General features: G+C 37.6%; 1 protein-coding gene across 6 annotated transcripts in view; it reads left to right on the forward strand.

Moving 5' to 3' along the window:
• The window catches only part of LOC126184822 (Bardet-Biedl syndrome 5 protein homolog), a 499,156-nt gene that overhangs the window by 408,829 nt on the left and 70,191 nt on the right, over nt 1-20,136 (forward strand). For 5 of the 6 annotated variants that reach the window (XM_049927402.1, XM_049927401.1, XM_049927404.1 and 2 more), the window contains exon 2: nt 11,244-11,392. The exons of the other annotated variant lie outside the window; for it this stretch is intronic. In XM_049927402.1, coding sequence (XP_049783359.1) covers nt 11,254-11,392 — 139 coding nt within the window. In that variant the 5' untranslated portion in view covers nt 11,244-11,253. The remainder of the gene's footprint in view (nt 1-11,243; nt 11,393-20,136) is intronic. 6 annotated transcript variants of the gene reach the window in all.

A 20,136-nucleotide genomic window follows, 5' to 3' on the forward strand; every position in this document is an offset into this window, starting at 1 on the left:
TCCCTTCTTTTAGTCAAGTTGAGCCACAAATTTCCTGTCTTGCCACATTAATTTAATTTGGCATAATTTCCATGTACATTCACATTCCAACAGAAGAAGCCATCAACATCATAGGAAACAATCTCCAACTATACGAAAACATACAACAGGTAGCAGCTGTATTGAAGCTCATAACAGAGCAAAACTACTTCACATTCAACAACAAATTTTACTCTCAACAAGAAGGACTACCTATGGGATCCCCAAACAGTAACTCTCTAGCTGACATTTTCATCAACCAGATAGAAAATCAGTTCTTTCACAAAATAGTAAAACCAAAGCAGCACAAAATAAAATATTTGGACAGATATGTATATGGTATAATTTGCCTAAACAATGAATCACAGTCTCATATAAAACAGCTTCATGAGGACATAAACTCCATTCACACACAAATGCAATTCACCGTTGAAACACAAACAGGCAAAAACCTCTTTTTCTCAGATCTCACCATTCACAATAGAAACAACAAACATGAATTCACAATTTATAGGAAACCCACAATCACCAGCACTATCATTCATAACCAATCGAATCATGCCATAACTCAGAAAGAAGCCAGCTTCAGATATTTACTGCACAGACTGAACAAAACACCCATGAACAAAATTATTACACAGAAGAACTGAATAAATAAAACAAACTGCACAAGAGAATGGGTATGATACAAAGACTGTAGATAAAATAAAGAACAAAATACAAAAACAGGCAACACGTAATCACAAAACGTACACACACACGCACACACACAGATGTATACACAACACAAGTCACAACAGATCAATAGACACTAAACAATAAAGGGCACTTAATGACTTACAACAACAAAGTTGTCCGCCGCTTGTGGTCTCGCGGTAGCGTTCTCGCTTCCCGAGCACGGGGTCCCGGGTTCGATTCCCGGCGGGGTCAGGGATTTTCACCTGCCTCGAGATGACTGGGTGTTTGTGTTGTCCTCATCATTTCATCATCATCCAGGAAAGTGGCGCAATTGGACTGAGCAAAGATTGGGTAATTGTACGGGCGCTGATAACCACGCTGTTGAGCACCCCACAAACCAAACATCATCATCAACAACAAAGTTACACACAGGGTGGGAAATATACTAAAAACACAAGGACTTAACATAGCATACACAATACTGAAGAGACCTGGAAGAAATACAACCAACACTGACAAATACAGCCAAGCTGGTATATATCAACTAACTTGCAACTGCTGTCAGTCTGTATATGTGGGTCAAACATGCTGGAATTTTAGAGCCAGGTATACAGAACACTTCAGAGCACTGAAAAGCAATAGCTCACCCTCAACATTTGCAGATCACCTAATAGTACAGGATCACCATCCACCAAACATTGAAACCAACTTAAAACTCCTTAAAACAAGTAACAGCCTCTACCAAAAATTAACAAGAGAAGAAAACTGTCGCATCCAAAAATCAATAGCCAAGGTAATCACTTTGCAATAATACCCTCTTTGCCACAATAGAAGAACTATATAAATAACACACAGACCAGAACTGCATGTGATCAGCCTCCAAAATTAAATTCCTTTCTCTCTCTCTCTCTCTCTCTCTCTCTCTCTCTCTCTCTCTCTCTCTCTCTCCCCACCCCTCTCCCCCCCTCCATCTCTCCCTCTCTCCTCCTCCTCCCTTCCTTGCTGTCTTGGAATAGCACACACGCGCGCACACACACACACACACACACACACACACAGACACACACTAAACACCACCAAAACTTCAAATCCAATACCACATCCCAAACAAACATGTCACAAAACAAATGAACAGTACACAGCCACAATAACACTTAATGGTGACAAAAACTCTGTACTTGGTGAATAAATCATAAAAAATGCATGTGTATTGACAAAAGCACAAGAAATGAGTGTGTTACCTCAACACGGACAAAGTAAAAGCACCATAACATTAAAAACTGCAAGTAACATGCTAATTAATACAATACATAGTATTCTGTCAGAAATTCATAATAAATGGAAAAATAAAATAATGTTTTGCTGTTTGCAGATGAAAAGCTGTAGAATGTGCTACTAGCATAAATGTTCATAGCCTCATGTGAGGTATGTAAGCAAGTGCATACATCCATTTTTTTCCCAAGTGTACCACAAAACTAGAACCTTTAGACATATTTGTAAATAAGCAATATAGAATGCTTCAACACAGTGATACATGTCTCAACTCTGTACTGTATGCTAACCAATGTAAAACATTTGACAATAATCACTCATTTCACAAATTTAATTATTATTACTAAAAGTTTCTTTAAAGGTAACATGTAACAACAATTTTGCAGAAGGAAAGTAAACAAATAAACCCACTGAAGATAGTCCAAAAAGTGTTGAAACATGTATGGGTGAAAACAAAACTATGGAAATGTTTTGCATAAGGCAAAATTCCTCTTCAATCTTCTCTTCTCTTCATGTCTAAACTGTTTATTGTCCATGTTTCACTTCCATATGTGGCTAGACTCCAGACAAATACCTTCAGAAAAGACTGCCTAACACTTAAGTATATATCCAATGTTTACAACTTTCTCATCTTCAAAAACACTGTTCATGATATTGCCAGTCTACATTTTATATCCTCTGTACTTCAGGCATCATCATTTATTTTGCTGCGCAAGTAGCTAGTGAAACCTGTCTGCTACTTAAAGTGTCTCATTTCCTAACCTAATCCCCTCAGCATCACCTGATTTAATTCAACTACATTCCATTACCCTCGTCTTACTGTTGTTGATGTTCATCTTATATCCCCCTTTCAAGACACTAACCATTCAGTTCAACTGCTCGTCCAAGTCTCTGACAGTATTACAGTGCTGTTGGCAAACCTCAAGATGTTTACTTCTTTTCCCTGAATTTTAATAACTATTCCAATTTTTTTCTTTGGTTTCCTTTACTGCTTACTCTATGTTCAGATTGAATAACATTTTAGGTGGGTTACAAACCTGCCTCAATCACTGCTGCCCTTTCATGCCCTTCAGCTCTTATAGCTGCCATCTGGTTTGTATACAAGTTGTAAATAGTCTCTCGTTTCCTGTATTTTACCACTGCTACCTTCATAATTTCAAAGTGAGTTTTCCAATCAACATTGTCAAAAGCTTTCTCTAAGTCTACAGATGCTGTAAATGTAGGTTGGCCTCTCCTTAACCTGCTTTCTAAGATAAGTTGTAGGGTTAGTATTGCCTTGCGTTTTCCTACATTTCTCTGAAATCCAAACTGAGTTGCTCTGAGGTTTGCTTCTACCAGTGTTTCCATTCTTCTGTAGAGAATGTGTGTTAAGTATTTTGCAACTATGGCTTATTAAACTGATAGTTCAGTAATTTTCACACCTGTCAGCATCGGCTTTCTTTGGAATTGGAAGTATTACATTCTTTTTGAAGGCTATCAGTAATTGTGACAGAATGTCATCTGCCCCAGAGGCCTTGTTCGACTTAGATCTTTAAGAGTTCTATCAAATTTTTCTTGCAGTGTCATTTCTCCAATATCATCTTCATCTATGTCCTCTTCCATTTCTATAAATTGCCTTCAAGTTCATCTTCCTTGAATAGACTCTCTATATACACCTTCCACCCTTTAGCTTCCCTTCTTTGCTTAAGGTTGGTTTTCCATCTGAGCTTTTGATATTCATATAGCTGCTTCTCATTTCTCCAGAGGCCACTTCAGTTTTCCTGTAGGCTGTATCTATCTTTCCCCTAGAGAAATATGCTTCTAAATCCTTACATTTGTCCTCTAGCCATTCCTGCTTAGCCATTTTGCACTTTCTGTCAATCTCACTTTTAAATGTCTGTATTCCCTTTCACCTGTTTCATTTGCTGCATTTTTATATTTTCTCCTTTCATCAGTTAAATTCAATATCTCCTGTGTTATCCAAGGATTTCTACTAGGTCTTGTCTTTTTAACTATTTGATCCTCTGTTCCATTTGAAAGAAACACTTGCAGTTTAAGGCAGATAGTAGCAAACAGAAAAATGAAATGATCGTGTGGCATTGATAGCTGGGAGGCCACATCCAGGGAAGTTTGGCACTGAGTTGCAAGTCTTATTGCAGGTGATGCCACATTGGGTGACTTAAGTGTCTGTGAGGATGAGGGATGATGAGGACAGTACAATACCCAGTCCACGAGTGGAGAAAATTCCAAACCCAGTCGGGAATCAAACCCGGGCCTGCTGCATGGTAGGCAAATGCTTTAACCACACAGCTAAGCAGGCAGACAGTAGCAAAGAGAAAACAATGAATCTAATAAATTATCATACATGATCTTTCTTATCTGGAAACCCTTATGAGATATACAGGTAAAAACCTATGAGCCTATTTACACTGTGTGATGAAAAGTATCCCAACACCAGGCTAAAAATGACTTACAAGTTTGTGGTGCCCTCCATCAGTAATGCTGGAATTCAATATGGTGTTGCCCCATCCTTAGCCTTGATGACAGCTTCCACTCTCACAGACATACATTCAGTCAGGTACTGGAAGGTTTCTTGGGGAATGGTAACCCATTCTTCACAGTGTGCTGCACTGAGGAGAAGTATTGACGTTGGTCCATGAGGCCTGGCACAAGGTCGGCATTCCAAAACATCCCAAATGTGTTTTACAGGATTCAGGTTAGGACTCTGTGCCGGTCAGTCCATTACAGGGATGTTATTGTCATGTAACCACTCCACCACAGGCTGTCCATTATGAAGAGGTGCTTGATCGTGTTGAAAGATACAACTGCCATCAATGAATTTCTCTTCAACAGCAGGAAGCAAGAAGGTGAGGTAAACATCAATGTATGCCTGTGCTGTGATAGTGCCACACAAAACAACAAGGGGTGCAAGCCTCCTCCATGAAAAACACAGCCACACCATAACACCACTGAATTTTACTGTTGGCACTACACAAGCCAGCAGATGATGTTCACTGGGCATTCGCCATACCCATACCCTGCCATCGTATTGTCACATTGTGTACCATAATTTGTAACTCCACACAACATTTTTCCACTATTCAATTGGCCAATGTTTATGCTCCTTACACCAAGCGAGGTGTCGTTTGTCATTTACCAGCATGACGTGTGGCTTATGAGCAGCCACTCGACCATGAAATCCAACTTTTCTCACTTCCCACCTAACTGTCATAGTACTTGCAGTGGATCCTGATGCAGTTTGGAATTCCTGTGTGATGGTCTGGATAGAAGTCTGCCTATTACACATTACAACCCTCTTCAACTGTCGGCAGTCTCTGTCAGTCAAGAGACGAGGTCAGCCTGTATGCTTTTGTGCTGTATGTGTCCCTTCACGTTTCCACTTCACTATTACATAGGAAACAGTGGACCTAGGGATGTTAGGAGTGTGGAAATCTCACATACAGACATATGATGCAAGTGACACCCAATCACCTGACCATGTTCGAAATCTGTGAGTTCCACGGAACACCCCATTCTGCTCTCTCATGATGTTTAATGACTACTGAGGTTGCTGATATGGAGTACCTGGCAGTAGATAGCAGCACAATGCACCTAATATGAAAAACATATATTTTTGGGGGTGTCCAGATACTTTTGATCACATAGTGTACCTTCATTTGCTGTCCCAAATCTTAGTATAGTCATGTTTATGAAATATGGCATGCTGCACTGCACTATATAGATGTAGAAATAATAGTATGCCTATACACAAAAACTGATCAGTATGACATGCATGAGTAGGTGCTTCAGAAATCTCACTGGCATATATTATACATTGCTGCTGCTAAAATACAGGACCAAAGGAGAAACAATTTATGCTACATTATATACACATTCTCTAGAGCCAAAACAATTACCTCTATAAAAACTGTTGTGTGTATTTCCTCAGTGTTAGCCAGCGTCATGTAGGGGCATAGGTTTATGTGTGTGAGTGTGTTTGTGTACTTTTCTCTAGTTCGTAAAATAATTACTTTGAAAGCTAGCAAGGTCTCTTCCCTTTTGTGTGTGCCTACAGACAATGTAATGCTTCTAATTTTCTGTGAGTGGTCTCCTTTAATGCAAAAGTATTTACCCTCTACTAGAACTTCTCTACAAAATTTTCCTTAGTATTACAAGTTTTTATCCATATGTATGGAAGCGTAATTAATACTTCTTACAGCTGTGTAAATTTAATACTAACTTGACAATTGTACATAAATTATACAATAGGTGATTTGTGCTTCACATGGTAAATAATGGTAAAGACTAGATTATAATTAAAATAAATAGTTGGTAGAGGTAATTAGTTAGTGTGTTACATGGGCCATCTTAATGGTTCTTTGTTATGATTTCATATAAAAGATCAAAATATTTTTCACAGAAGTTGAAAATACTACTTCAGTTGTAAGGTTCTTTTTATTTAAAACATGACCGGTTTCAAACTCTTGTATGCCCATCATCAGATGTTGTAACAGCACAAAGTTACACCACCTGCTGATGGGCATATAAGAGCCTGAAACTGGTTGTGTTTAAAATAAAAAGAACCTTACATCTGAAGTGGTATTTTCAACTTCTGTTATAATGCTCAGTTGTGGACTGTTTGTGACATATATGTATTTTGAAATTTAAATCACTGTAGGAAACAAAATTCACATAAACTAGTTTCCATTGTTATGGGATATAGTTGCTATTGAAAATGTTTGTTATACCATACTTAGGCAAATGATGAATTTGTAATCATAGCTGAACAACAGTTCACTGGTACAACTGGAAAATTGGACTGTTTTTTTTTTTTTTTCTTTTTTCTGTCTTTGGCTTTTTAAGTTATAGCTTTTCTGCTAATTTCCCAATTGTAACATTTGTAAATGTAAAGGGAAGATGAAAGGGTTCTTAATGAATAAAATCAGCCACATATCATTGATAATAGTTTGTTGTTAATGTAGGATGCACAAGCGTTGCACCACAAATGCAGCTCTGTGGTTCCCCCACCACCCTTGTCTCACATTGAAATATATTCTTATTCATGTTATCTGTCTGGAATAGTAGTCTGCTGAAGACGGTAATGATCAAATATTTTTGTATGTACATAATTTACTCCTTTCTGTTACATATGAAGCTAAAATATTCTTGTAAACAAGCTTTTGTTTTTGTTAAGAGTATTAAGTATGAATGATGATGTTTTTTAGATTGTGGCTAGTTGTTAATGTCTACAGCTAGTAATTTTCAGCACTGCATGTTAAATATTTTTACTGCCTGAATAACTGTAAATGACTTGTTATGTAAAGCAAACTTAAAAGTAGGGTCATTTCAGTTCAGGTTACTTACAAATAGCTGAAGCAAAGTGAAATACTGAGAGTTTAAATTTGGTCTAGTTATGTAATATTAGCATGTAACACAAATTTCAAGAAGTGCCTCACAGTAATGAGGGTATAAAAATATGAATATCTGCAAAGTGAAAGGTAAATGAATTGTTGGTGATTTATCATCCATGCAAATGCTATGTAGGATAAGGTTACAATTCAGTAAAAATATTTATTCACAGATCACTTTACTATGACATCAGACATGTTGTTTATTTATCCACAGACCACTTTACTATGATATCAGAGATGTCAGATTAATACAACAATGAAACACAACTGCATCAACAAATGTGTAAGCATATAGTACTTACAAGTCTAGTTGAATATTGTGGTCATATTTTGTGTACTTGATCCCCAAGAAATAATACCACAGCCAAGGTCTTAGTGAACATAGAACTAATGTGTAGCTACTGGCTCTTGCTGCTAAACACAGATGACAGAACACTAAGGGGATTACATGCTGATGACATTTTCTTTGCTAAAATTTTTGTGTACTCATTACACTTCAGCTGATAGTCAATATTCGTCCATAAAACTTTTGTCTTTGTTAGACAGGCTATGGAGTTATCATCTACATTTAATGTGACAGTTGTTTTTTCCATCCTCAAACTAAAGTTCATACTCTTTGTTTTATTTGTGTTCAACATCAGTTTATTGCTGATTGACCAATTGTAAACATCCCTAAGGATTTCATATTTTTCCATTTGCTTTCTCTACCATGAACTCTAGTTTTTTTTAATCCGTAATGAAAATGTTACTGTCATATTTAAAGAGAATTTTCCCCCTATACGTACCACTGACTGGAAAGTCATTAATGTATATCAAGAACAGTGGTAGTCCTAAGATGCTATCTCGAGAAAATCCTCTATTAAGAGAATGGGGCTAGCAAAGCGGGTAGAGTTATGTCCCCACATAAAGTTTATTCTGGTGTTGATAATGCTGAGAGCATATTTCATGTAGACAATGACAGGGGGGGGGGGATATAAATAAGCAGAATAGAATAAAAATTGAGACTGATATTACAGAAGAAGCACTATGTATGTATACCTAACTAAAGAAACATGAGGAGGAGGGGGGATAACAAAGTTATTAAGTGAGACAACAAAGCCTGATTGTCTGTGGGGGTGGGAAATGGGGTTTTGGAACAGGACTGGTGGTGGCAGGTGTAAGGACATATACCAGGAATGATTGAGGCCAAGAGAGTTACAGGATTGAAGAGTATGTTGGAGTTGGAGAGGTCAGTTCCCACTTGCTCAATCCACAATTCACTGGAACTGGTCAGGGAGGGGGGGGGGGGGGCACTAGCTGTAAAGCAGAAATTAACATCAAGTGTACGCTCACAGCATTCCTTGCCTCTTGGTGGTCAGTCTTGCCATTGATCAGAGTTTTGTTGTGACCCTTCAGATGGACGGACAATTTGTTGGAAGGACTGAAGGACTCTACCATCCTTCGCCGGCTCCTCATCGGCCATACTTGGCTGACTCCCGGTCATCTTCTCCATAACAAGGACTCACCCCACTGTCATTGTTGTGCCCGTTTGATGGTGGTCCACATTTTGCCAGACTGCCCCAACCTAGCCACCCTGCAGCAGTCTCTTAATCTCTCTGACTCACTACTGCTGATGTTAGGAGACAATGCCCCAGTGGCTGACTTAGTTTTATGATTCATTCATGAAGCAGGCTTTTACCACACTCTTTAAGGGAAGACCACTTCACTTTATCGGCGCATTGAGGGGTTGGCCGAGCACTGTTGCCTCAGCTGCTCAGACCGGGCTGCAGCTGTCTAAGGTTGGTGGTCCAGCCTGTTCCTCATCCTATCTGCACTTTTACTCTTCTCATCCTCCTCCTCCCTCTCATGTGGCCTTTTAGACTTGTTCGTCTTTTGTCTCTCTCTGCTTCTCTTGCCCAATCCGTGTTGCTAGTCTTTCCAAGGCAACCTCGGAGTAGAGTACCTGTGGTAAGTAGTGGTGGCTGGGGGATGTATGTCTCCTCATTGCACTCTGCTTTCAGGGGCTTCCAGCTGCTCTCTAGCTGGGGCACCTTGCTTGCCTTTCTTTCTCTTTCTCCTTTTCTTCTTTTTGTCCCTTCCTCAGCTTTGCTGACATTAGTAGACCTTGGGGTTTTCTTCCCCTGAGATTTGCACTGTGGGCTATCTCTGATCTACAGTCGTATATACCTGTCTGTTCAAGGACAAAGGGACTGATGATCTAGTAATTTGGTCCCTTTAAGCATTCAACCAACCAACCAACAGTTTGTTGGTGGTCATGCCACATGCCACCAGACTTTATATATGGACATAGATGCTTTCAGAGGTCGCCTCAGATGAGCTCTTCAAGTTTGGGTCAATACGGCTCTGCTCCTTCAAAGCTAGCTAGTATGTGTGTTTGGAATATGATGGGGATGTAGTGGAGGATCCTGTTTGTGGATCAGTATTGGGAGATAGGGTTTGTCTGATAAGATCTTAACAAGATGTTTAGCATATTGGAGGAGGTGTTGCTCATCATCTACAGGTGGAATGCCTGTACAGCAGAGGTGGCAGTTGACAAGGAAGGTAGATTGCTGAGCTGAATAGAACCAGGTGAAACAGATGGGAGAAAAGGTACTGTCAATTAACCTGAACCAGACAAAAGTTTTGGATTGTGAGTGTTTATGCTTGATTTCTGAAGGTGATACATGCACTGTTCTACACATTTCAAAGCTGTGGATTGATGTGATTTTGTTTTTATATCTTCCATAAAAGGTTAATTATTTGTAGTTGAGGATATAGTTTGTCACATGTATGTGAAATTGAGGTGGTAATTTTGAATTGGCAGTATGTTGAGAAATGTAGTGTTCAATGGCAGCAAGGCCATGAGCAGAGGGGATGTAGGTTTATACGGATGTGGTATCAGCAGTGACATATAAGGATCCAGATCATAATGTGGTACAAACTATGGAGATGCTGTGGAAGAAGGGGTTTACATCTGTGATGTATTAAGTTAGACTGTAGGTGGTGATATGAGCATGCCAGTTGGCTATTGCAGAAATTCTTTTGCTGGGAGTGTGGTCATTCTAAGCATTTTTAATGTGATGCTTGGGCAGGTCATGTTTGTGTATGACTGGAAAAATTCTTATTTTTGAGTCTACTGACAGCTCAGCACTTACACTATATGGCAAGTGTAGAGTGTATTTATTACATTCTTTGAATGCCAGGAAGAATTTTTTACTGTTATGTAAAGTTCCCATTGTAACATGTCTTATTTTTACATTTTGCCATACATTGAAATTGAGTGAGTCATAAATACTCATATTGTGAAATAAAGGTAGGATCTCAGTCAATTTAGGTGCATTTAGATAAAGGAAAATGAATTTGCAGTTTGGTTGTCATTGAAACTTTTACCTTCTATGTATCTACCCTCCATATCTTTAATATCCCTGCAACATATATTTCCTCCATGAACAGGAAACTAAAATGGTTTTTATGTTGTGGCATTTATGTGCATTTCATGGCCTATCAGTTTCCTTCACAACAAATATCTACATTACAATACCATCAACAACTAATGTACTTTGCTTTTGTTAGAAGACATTGAAACAGTGTTTGAATATCCTTCATCGTTAATCAAAATTTTTTTGTAACTTAGAAGTATATGAATTGCTCAGTTATAGACATATGTATCAAACCAAAACATGCTCTCTGTATCCCAGAGACTAACTTCAAACTATTGAAAAAAATATTATTCCTTAGAACTATGTAGACACACATAACATCAAATAGCTAAAAACTTCTGTAGAGAAGTTAGCACAACAAATTGTGTCACTAGCTCTGAGAATTGTTAAGTCTATCATTTGAACAAATAACTGGTACCATATGAAGTTTTATGGTTATATAAATATTTTTCTATTTTATTTTCAGCAAGTTGAAGATGCGACCAGGAGAGAAAGTGTTAGACAAGCTAGATTCTATTGAGGACACAAAAGGAAATGATGGTGATATTGGTCGTTTAATAGTGACAAACTTAAGGATAATATGGCACTCACTTTCAACACCACATTTCAACCTATGTAAGTGTATTACTTTGAAAAAGTTTTGTGTATATTTGTGAGTTATTAGTAACAGGTATGTTGGATTGATTTATGAGTGCATGTGTATATGGTATATCTGTCATAAATCTAAGGTTGGTGTATATTACTATCTACACCATGATTTAGCCTTGCTTATTTTTGGTGTTATCACTGTCATCATCATTCTTAATTAACTTCTGAATGAACTCGCAAATAGTGGAACACTTAAAGATATCTTCATTACCAACCTGCCTCTGAAGGTGCAGGTTTTGGTTATTGTTCAGGCATGAAATTAAATAATTTTTCTATGAGATGGGAATAATTATTTCAGTTCTGTTTACATATTACATTTCTACAGTAATTCACTGATTATTATGAAAATGACACACACCTGTGTTCAAGTAAAGTAATCCACTATGTAAATCTCTTAGTGTGCTGCTGTAAAACTGCTTCTGATTTTCCTCATTCTAGTCAGAGAGTCAATGTTCTCACTCTTTCCATGTCCTTTTCCTCCTATATTTTTCTAACACTGTGTTCTTTCCCACTGTTTTCCTTTTCTTTTCTTAAATCTATTACATTTAAACTTTTTTCTCTTTTATCCACATGTTAAATGCTTTTTCTCTTTTTTTCATTCATTTGTTACTCCTCTTGATTCTGTATGTTCTTCCAATCTATTTGGAAGAAAGGAGGAAGCAAAATCAGAGTCTTAACACCTAATCGGTGAATAGGTCTTCAGAGATGGTTCACAAGCTCAGATTGCACAATAATGGAGATGTAAATCAGTAATGTTAGTAATGTTCTTTCAAATGAACCATACCAGCAGTCCATGCCAGTGATTTAAGGAAATCATGGAAAGCATAAATGGGTATGGCAAAGCATACATTTGGACTGAATTCTTCATGGATTAAAGTCCAGTGTCTTAAGCATTGTGTCCATTCACACTGTCCCTTCCATTTGGCATTCTTTGGTTCTCTACTCACACTTCTCGCTTCCTTCTCTCTCAGTGAATATCAACCCTCACTGTTGTTCCCATACATTGTGAATACCTTGTCTGTAGCAGTCTTGTCACTGTTTTCCTGTTATGCACTAGACATTTTGAGAAGTGTAAGTTGCATACCTCGATAACTTTGGCTGATATTTTCATCTCTCTCCTCATGAATCATGGATGTGGCTGAGGTAGGGTGGTTGGGATGCATAGAAAATACAGATAGTAATATCATAGGGGTAACCACATTGAAGGAATACCTGCTGAAAGGCCAAACTAACTCATTGGTTCTTGAAACTGGTCAGTAGTCTTTTTAGAACCTGCACAACAACAGTCTAGACGACTGGCTGATCAGCACTTTTATAATGATGATGGCATCCTTTTGGATAAAGTATTCAAAATGTAAAATATGATGGTCACCTTTTAAGACTTTACTAACTGCCACTGCATGGTGTAGTGGTGATGTGATATTACTACAGTAGAAATCCGCTAATCTGATACCATCAGGACTTTTAAAATAGTGGATTACCAAGTGTCATCTACAAATAGAAGTGTATGGAGTGTGGGACATGAGGTAAATAATAGGCAACCAACCTTTGATTGTTTATTGTACATTCTCTGCATCCGGTAAAGAGATAAAAATGTATAATTCTGCATAAAACAACATTTTAGGGAACAAATGAAAACACTTTATTATATAACTCTGCAATGTAATTTTATGAGTTTACGTTAAGTTCAGGACTGAACAGTATTATGCTGTAGTACTGTACTGTGTATGTTTTATACTACAGTATATACAGTATTTGCATATTTTATTCACTTTAAATACGTTGTATTGCCTGTTTGTTTTTTGTCTCTGATTTTTTTGTTCAAAAAACTGGTTACGTATAGTACAAAAATTTACAAGTTCCATAGTGTTGTGTCATTTGCTGCTTTCAGAAAATCTTATAAACATATCAATAGTGGCAGCTGCTTCATTCCAAGTAGATGGAAATGTTGAGTTTGTTGCATCAGCCCTTTCTTCTTCTTCTTCTTCATCAGATTCGATATCTGGTGGTTGAAGTTCTTATTGTAGCTGTGTCACACTCTCTACTATCAGTTTGTCTGATATTTCTTCAACTACGTGTTTTTTATTATCAGTGCCTATCCAGTACAAAACTTCATATCACAGAAAATTTCTTATTTCATTTTCAACAAGTCTTAATAGTTTAACAACAGCATCATTTTTTATTGGAATAGAGGAATTTAGTTTTTCTTAGTTTTTGGCATGACTTACAAAGAGTAGCAGGATTCTTGTGAATTCCAAAGCTGTTTCATAAATAACATCTTTAATTTTAATTTTTTGAAACCCACCACTGAACAGTCTAAATTGACAAGCTCTTGAAGAAAAGAAGCTCTCTGAAATCATTGGAAATTTTGAATTACTCACTGATTCATTGGATAAATCAGGGAAGTAACGTTTCCTGAAAGATAAATGGTGAATATATTCCCTGGGACCAATTCAGATGCTGGAGGGTGGGCTTTACAGTTCAAATGGCTCTGAGCACTATGGGACTTAACATCTGAGGTCATCAGTCCCCTAGAACTTAGAGCTACTTAAACCTAACTAACCTGAGGACATCACATACATCCATGCCCGAGGCAGGATTCGAACCTGCGACCGTAGCGATCACGTGGTTCCAGACTGAAGTGCCTAGAACCGCACGGCCACACCGGCCGGCCGCTTTACAGTTATGTAGCAACAGTACAACTCTGTTCTTTTCAGACAAACCAAGTTTTCTTGAAACTGTCTCTCTCAGAATGTACAAAATTATGGAAAAACCAGTCCTTAAACAGTTCTGAAGTCATCCATGCACTGGAATGAGCTCCATAAATTACAGGAAAATTTAAGATGCTTTTTTGTGCTTGCTAGTAACATAAGGAATCAACATGTGGTCACCTGAAGCATTTGAACACACTAAAACTGTCAAATGTCCTTACTTTTTTTTAAATTTGTGGTGCATTTTTCTTCTTTACCTGACAATGCTGACTAAGCAAACAATTCCAAAGTAGGACCTCTTCATCAGCATTGTAGATTTGACTAGCAGTTAAGATATTGTGTTTAACAAAATTGCAAAACGTTTCTTTGTATTCTTCAGCAGCATTTTGATCTGCTGATTGTAACTACCCACTTATATCAAGCTTCTGAATTCCATGAAGAGTTTTGAATTGGTGTAGCCAACAATAAGAAAATGCACGTTCAGTTTCTGATAACCCCAGATCGTCATGGAACTGTGTACAGGTTTTCCTTCAGATGTTCTGACACAGAACCACTTGAACAAAATTTCATCCAACTGATTTACTCTGCACTTTTTAAAAGTTTTGTATGATTCAGTGTCTTTTACTGCAGCTGTCTCTGAGGCTAACTTTTGAAGTTGACCTTTATTTTTTTAATATCATGGACTGTTGAAGAATAAACTTTTTATTCTTTCATAACCTTATTTCTACTCTTACCTTTCTCAGTCCAATTAATGACGTGAAGCTTTTGTTGTAACATAAGCATGACATGTTTACATTTCACTTCCACTTTGTTTTGAGATGTGTTACTACAATAGTATGCAGCACTACTGAAATTGTAATACAGAATAGCACTAATCCTGATTTCACTTTAAAACACCACTGTTCAATTACTGTAGACAATTGATGCATGACAAAAGCTGCCTGACAGTTGAATGAAACAATTGTTGACACTAAACAACTTGATATTGTTGACCACTGTCGAGTGCAGCCGCATTCTGCTGAATGCATCCAAAATATTCAGTGTGCATGAAGCGATGACGAATTATTGAACATGCCTGATGGTCAGATGCCATATTAATAGGCTTTTACTATATTGTTTTAAAATTTGTCATTTGGTATTGTTATAACAATGACAGCTCAGAAATTATCGAAGGAATTTGATTACAGTGTATTTAAAGAAATAGTGATTTGAAAAAATAAAAATTTCACACAAAAGTTTTCACTTTGGTTGGACAATCTATCACTTTCAGAAAAAACTGTTTACAATTGTTTTGCAGACTTTCATCATTGTCATGCTTCCACCAGCAAAGAATTTCCTGAAGGTCAGCCAGAATTGGCTGCACAATTTTTCATGAACATTTAGCTGTGAAAAAGATCAGTTCCCACTGGATTCAGCACAATTTGACTGAAGCTCGAAATAGGCATGTGTCAGCTGGTATAATTAAATGCTCAAAAAATTTGCACAAGCAAATGCAAAATGCATATGCAATATTGTAAAAGGAGGCAGAACTTAGACATATATTAGTACAAGCTGGAAAGTAAGCAGTAATCAACTGTTTGGATATTCCAAGGTGAACCGAAACCAACAATAATAGTTCATTCATGAGATATTTAAAAAAAATTATGAGTTGTTTCTTTGTTTATACAGGAGATGTGATGAGCTGTCACAAAGTCATCAAGCAGTTCTTTATTTTATATAGAAAAAAATTGTATTAACATCTCATCACTTGAATTCACTTGATTTATTGCATAACAAATTCATTTTGTTCCCTTACTTCAAGCAAAATATGTGCGGACAGCAATTTTAATCACCTCAAGAAGCTTGTGAAACCTTCCAAAACAACATTTTTGAGGTACCAATATCAGAGTGGAGAAAATTATTCCATAATTGATTTAATGCTTGCAAAAGTGTATACATTTTAACAGCAAATATTTTGAGAAACAATAAAATTTTTTGAGCCAGAGGAATGTCTTCTTCTATTGTTTTTCTAAAAACTTAAAAGGCATCCATGGACATTCCACAATCGGATCTCTTTGGAGAGACTACTCAAAAGGATATTGTCTTCAAAAATAACAAATCTGGGGTTCAATGGGTTGAATCACCCAGTATTAGATCTCTTAATTGTGTTGGTTGGCTAGAGAATTTGAAAAGCAAAAAAAGATATTTTGTGTGAGATATAATGGGAATTAGTGAAGTGAGGTGCAGAATGAGTAGGACATCTGATCAGGAGAGTAGATAGCTATCAACATCAAATGAAATAGAGGTAATCCATGAATAGGTCTAATAATAAACAAGAAAATATGAATGTAGGTAAACTACTATGAACAGAACAGTGAACAGATTATCATCACAAATACTGAAAAAAAGGTACAACCTACTACATTATTACAACTGCAAGTATACATGCCTACTAGCTCCTTAGATAAGTAAGATATTGAAAAAAATGTGCAGTGAGATAAAAGAAATTATTCACTACATTAAAAATCGAGCGAGGTGGCACAGTGATTAGCACACTGGACTCGCATTCAGGGGACAGCGGTTCAATCCTGCATCCGCCCATCGTGATTTAGGTTTTCTGTGATTTTCCTAAAATTGCTCCAGGCAAATGCCAGGATGGTTCCTTTGAAAGGGCACAGCCGACTTCCTTCCCCATCCTTCCCTAATCCGATGAGACCGACGACCTTGCTGTTTGGTCTCTTCCACCAAATCAACCCAACCCAACCCAACTCACTACATTAAAAGAGATGGAGATTTAATTATGATGGGGAACTGAATATTAATTGAAGAAAAAGAAAGGTAAGAAAAAATAGTAGAACATGCACTGAGGTAAGAAATGAGCTACCTGGAAGAATTTCACACAGAGCACAATTTAATCATTGCAAACACATGGTTCAAGACTCATGAAAGAGGGCTGTATGTGTGGAAGGGAAATGGAGACAAGGAATGGTTTTAGATAGATTATGTAATGGTAAAAGAGAGATTTATAAACCAGTTCTAAACTGGAAAACATTTACAAGAGTAGATGGTGACACTGACCATAGTTTAGTAATTATGAAATGCAGATTTCCATACAGATTATGTGTTCTGAACAGTACTGCAATATTTTTCTCACTGTAATGGCCTTGTTAAATACTATTATTGCTGCCTTAGGATGTTGCTCTTGGGCGACTATCTGCACAGTTGTTGGCACACTGGTAATCTTTCGTGCCTGAGTAAATGGTTCTTGGAGTCACATGCATCTAACTTCAACTCTTCTGCTACTTTTCTAGCCTCATGTAATGTGCTGGTACTTCTCATGGCATTAAGCTGTCCTGTTTTCCTCCATTTGTGGAAAATGGGTACATACTAGACAGTCTGGCCAGTCCCATCTGTAATCCTGTGCTATACTACCATGCATCAACACAAAGTGCTTGTGCAATGTGTCTCAGGAAAATAATTCATTTTATCTGGCAAAAACGTGTTTCAGTGCATTCTCCAGTTTTCCACTTCTGTTGGCAGATTGTCCACTTTGAGGTTTATTATATCTATGAAAACAGGTAGAGAAAAAATAATATACTTTGCTTTTGAGTACATATTCCTTACCAGATGTCTTAATGCTGTAATAAGGGCCATCGGCTCTTACAGCATAGTGAGTTGCTTCACATTCTCTCTACTTTCATAAATCTGCCACCGATTTGTTCAGATCTGTGTTCTGCCTCCTTCTCTGTAGTAGATGTGTGTTTCCTGCACAAACTGACTCATACTGTTTTTGTTGGAGATTCAAGTCCTGCATTGACAAATCATCTTTTACCCTTGTAAGCAGTGTAGTATCCTCCTCAGGTTGTGTGCTCTCACATTCCACATACAGCTGCCCAGTTTATGTCACCAAATCCTGATCACCTGTATCATATGTCACTCATACTTCTGCATGTAATCTTGTCTCTCTATTATACTAAATAGTTCTGAAATTTTACCAAAAACAACTTTTCCTGCTTTTTCATAGGTGCATAAAACTCTACTTTAGTCTGTGTAACATGCTCTTTTCTGTGGTACTTACTGCTAACTTTTTGCCTGAAATTCCTTGCCCTTTCAGCACCCCTCCTCTTCCTCTTCCTCCTGCTCCTCAATGGTGATTTATATTTTTTTATTATTACTATTACTGTTATTAAATGTACAGCACATAATAGTGTCATTATAATCCTCATTACTTTCTAGTGTTATGAGACACTTACCTATAATCTGTTTGTATAATCTGCCTTGTTAGAAGAGTTTTATATGTGTAACATTCATCTCAGTTCTTTGAGCACTTTTTACCCCTTAATTTGCATGTCGCACACACACTGCTGCTTGTCTTCTTTTATTGTTGTCATTTAGAATGCGCCCTTCCCCACAGTGTCTGCAAATTACTTATTGTTTATATTTTGCCAGATCATCAAGGTCTTTGCATTCCACACACTGCCTCATTACTTGTTAGTCTTTCACTAAAACTGAATGAAATCTGAGATACACTTTAAATTATTTTCGACACTTTCTTCTTCAGTTCGTCTCCAAGGTTCTGCATGTATGAGGGTTGGAACTTTAATAGTGGCAACTATTTATTTACAGCTCGTACAAAATAGATACGTGTTTCAAAGTTTTACTGACCTTCAAAGTAGTCACCAGCATGACCTTCAAAGTAGTCACAAGTATTGTTTATAACCAGTTGCCACTGATGTGGAAGTCATAGGATACTCTTAGCAGGGCCAATTGTGTTGACAGTTCAAGCGGCGTGGTCTATTGCCCGACAAATTTGTAGCAGTTCTTAAGCAAATGCTGTGAAGTGTTTCCTTCAGTTTAGAAACTGAGTTGAACTCATGAGGGCTTAAGTCAGTGGAGTGCAGTAGGTGGTATAGCACTTAGCAGCCCTATCAGTCAAACAAATCAGTAACAGCGTGCACTGTATGTGCTTGAGCATTGTCCTGAAAAATGATGGTCAAGTCCAGCAGAAAGTGTCATCACTTCTTTCTATATGCTGTTCATTTTTGGAACACAACTTACAACCAGCTTAGAGACAATTGAATTACTGGGACCACAATTAATGCTGACAGGTACTGTGAGACTCTGAAAAAACTCAAACAGGCAATTCAGAACCGGTGAAGAGGAATGCTGAGCAAGGGCGTGCACATTCTGCATGACAATGCTCACCCACACATCGCTCAGCAAACCATTGCTCTCCTGCAACAGTTTCAGTGGAACATAATCACCCACCCACCCTATAGTCCTGACTTGGCGCCCAGTGACTATCACCTGTTCCCTAGGTTAAAAGAACATTTGGCTGGAAAGCGATTCAGCTTCAATGATGAGGTGAAAGAAGAGGTTCATAACTTTCTGAACAGCATGGCGGCGAGCTGGTATGACATGGGCATACAAAAACTGCCACAGCGTCTACAACAATGCATCGACAGAAATGGTGATTATGTTGAAAAATAGCTAAATGTTCAATCTGTAAACTGATGTAAACCATTGTAGAAATAAACAGGTGTATGTACTTATAAAAAAATAGGAGACCTTACTTTTGGTATTACCCTCGTAATACATTGGATTACTTGACAGGGCAACAAAACTGGCCACATGTTGTGGCGCAGTGACAGTAGTGGAAAATCGGCACAAGATACTGAGAGTTCTGGTCAAAAGAAATCAATACCAAGGCACAAATATCAAATAACCAGCAATTTTAATCACACGATGGCGAATAGGCATGTTATTTCCTTAACCTGATTGTCTGACATAAAAATGCAATTTGTTTTGTATCACCTCCCCAAATTGTTCCTCAGTGTAACATTGGCCCCATCCTCTTCAACAACCTCGTACATCACAGCTATGTCCAAATAACTTTTTGAGGAATGGGGATATGTTAATTGTGTTCCTCTCACACATGATGCATAACATGGTACCCAAAAATGTGAACCCTTTCCTATTAAGGTTCTGCGAGTGTTTTGCATATGCATCTAGCAGTGTAAT

Source organism: Schistocerca cancellata, chromosome 4 (assembly GCF_023864275.1).
Source record: "Schistocerca cancellata isolate TAMUIC-IGC-003103 chromosome 4, iqSchCanc2.1, whole genome shotgun sequence".
NCBI lineage: Eukaryota > Metazoa > Arthropoda > Insecta > Orthoptera > Acrididae > Schistocerca > Schistocerca cancellata.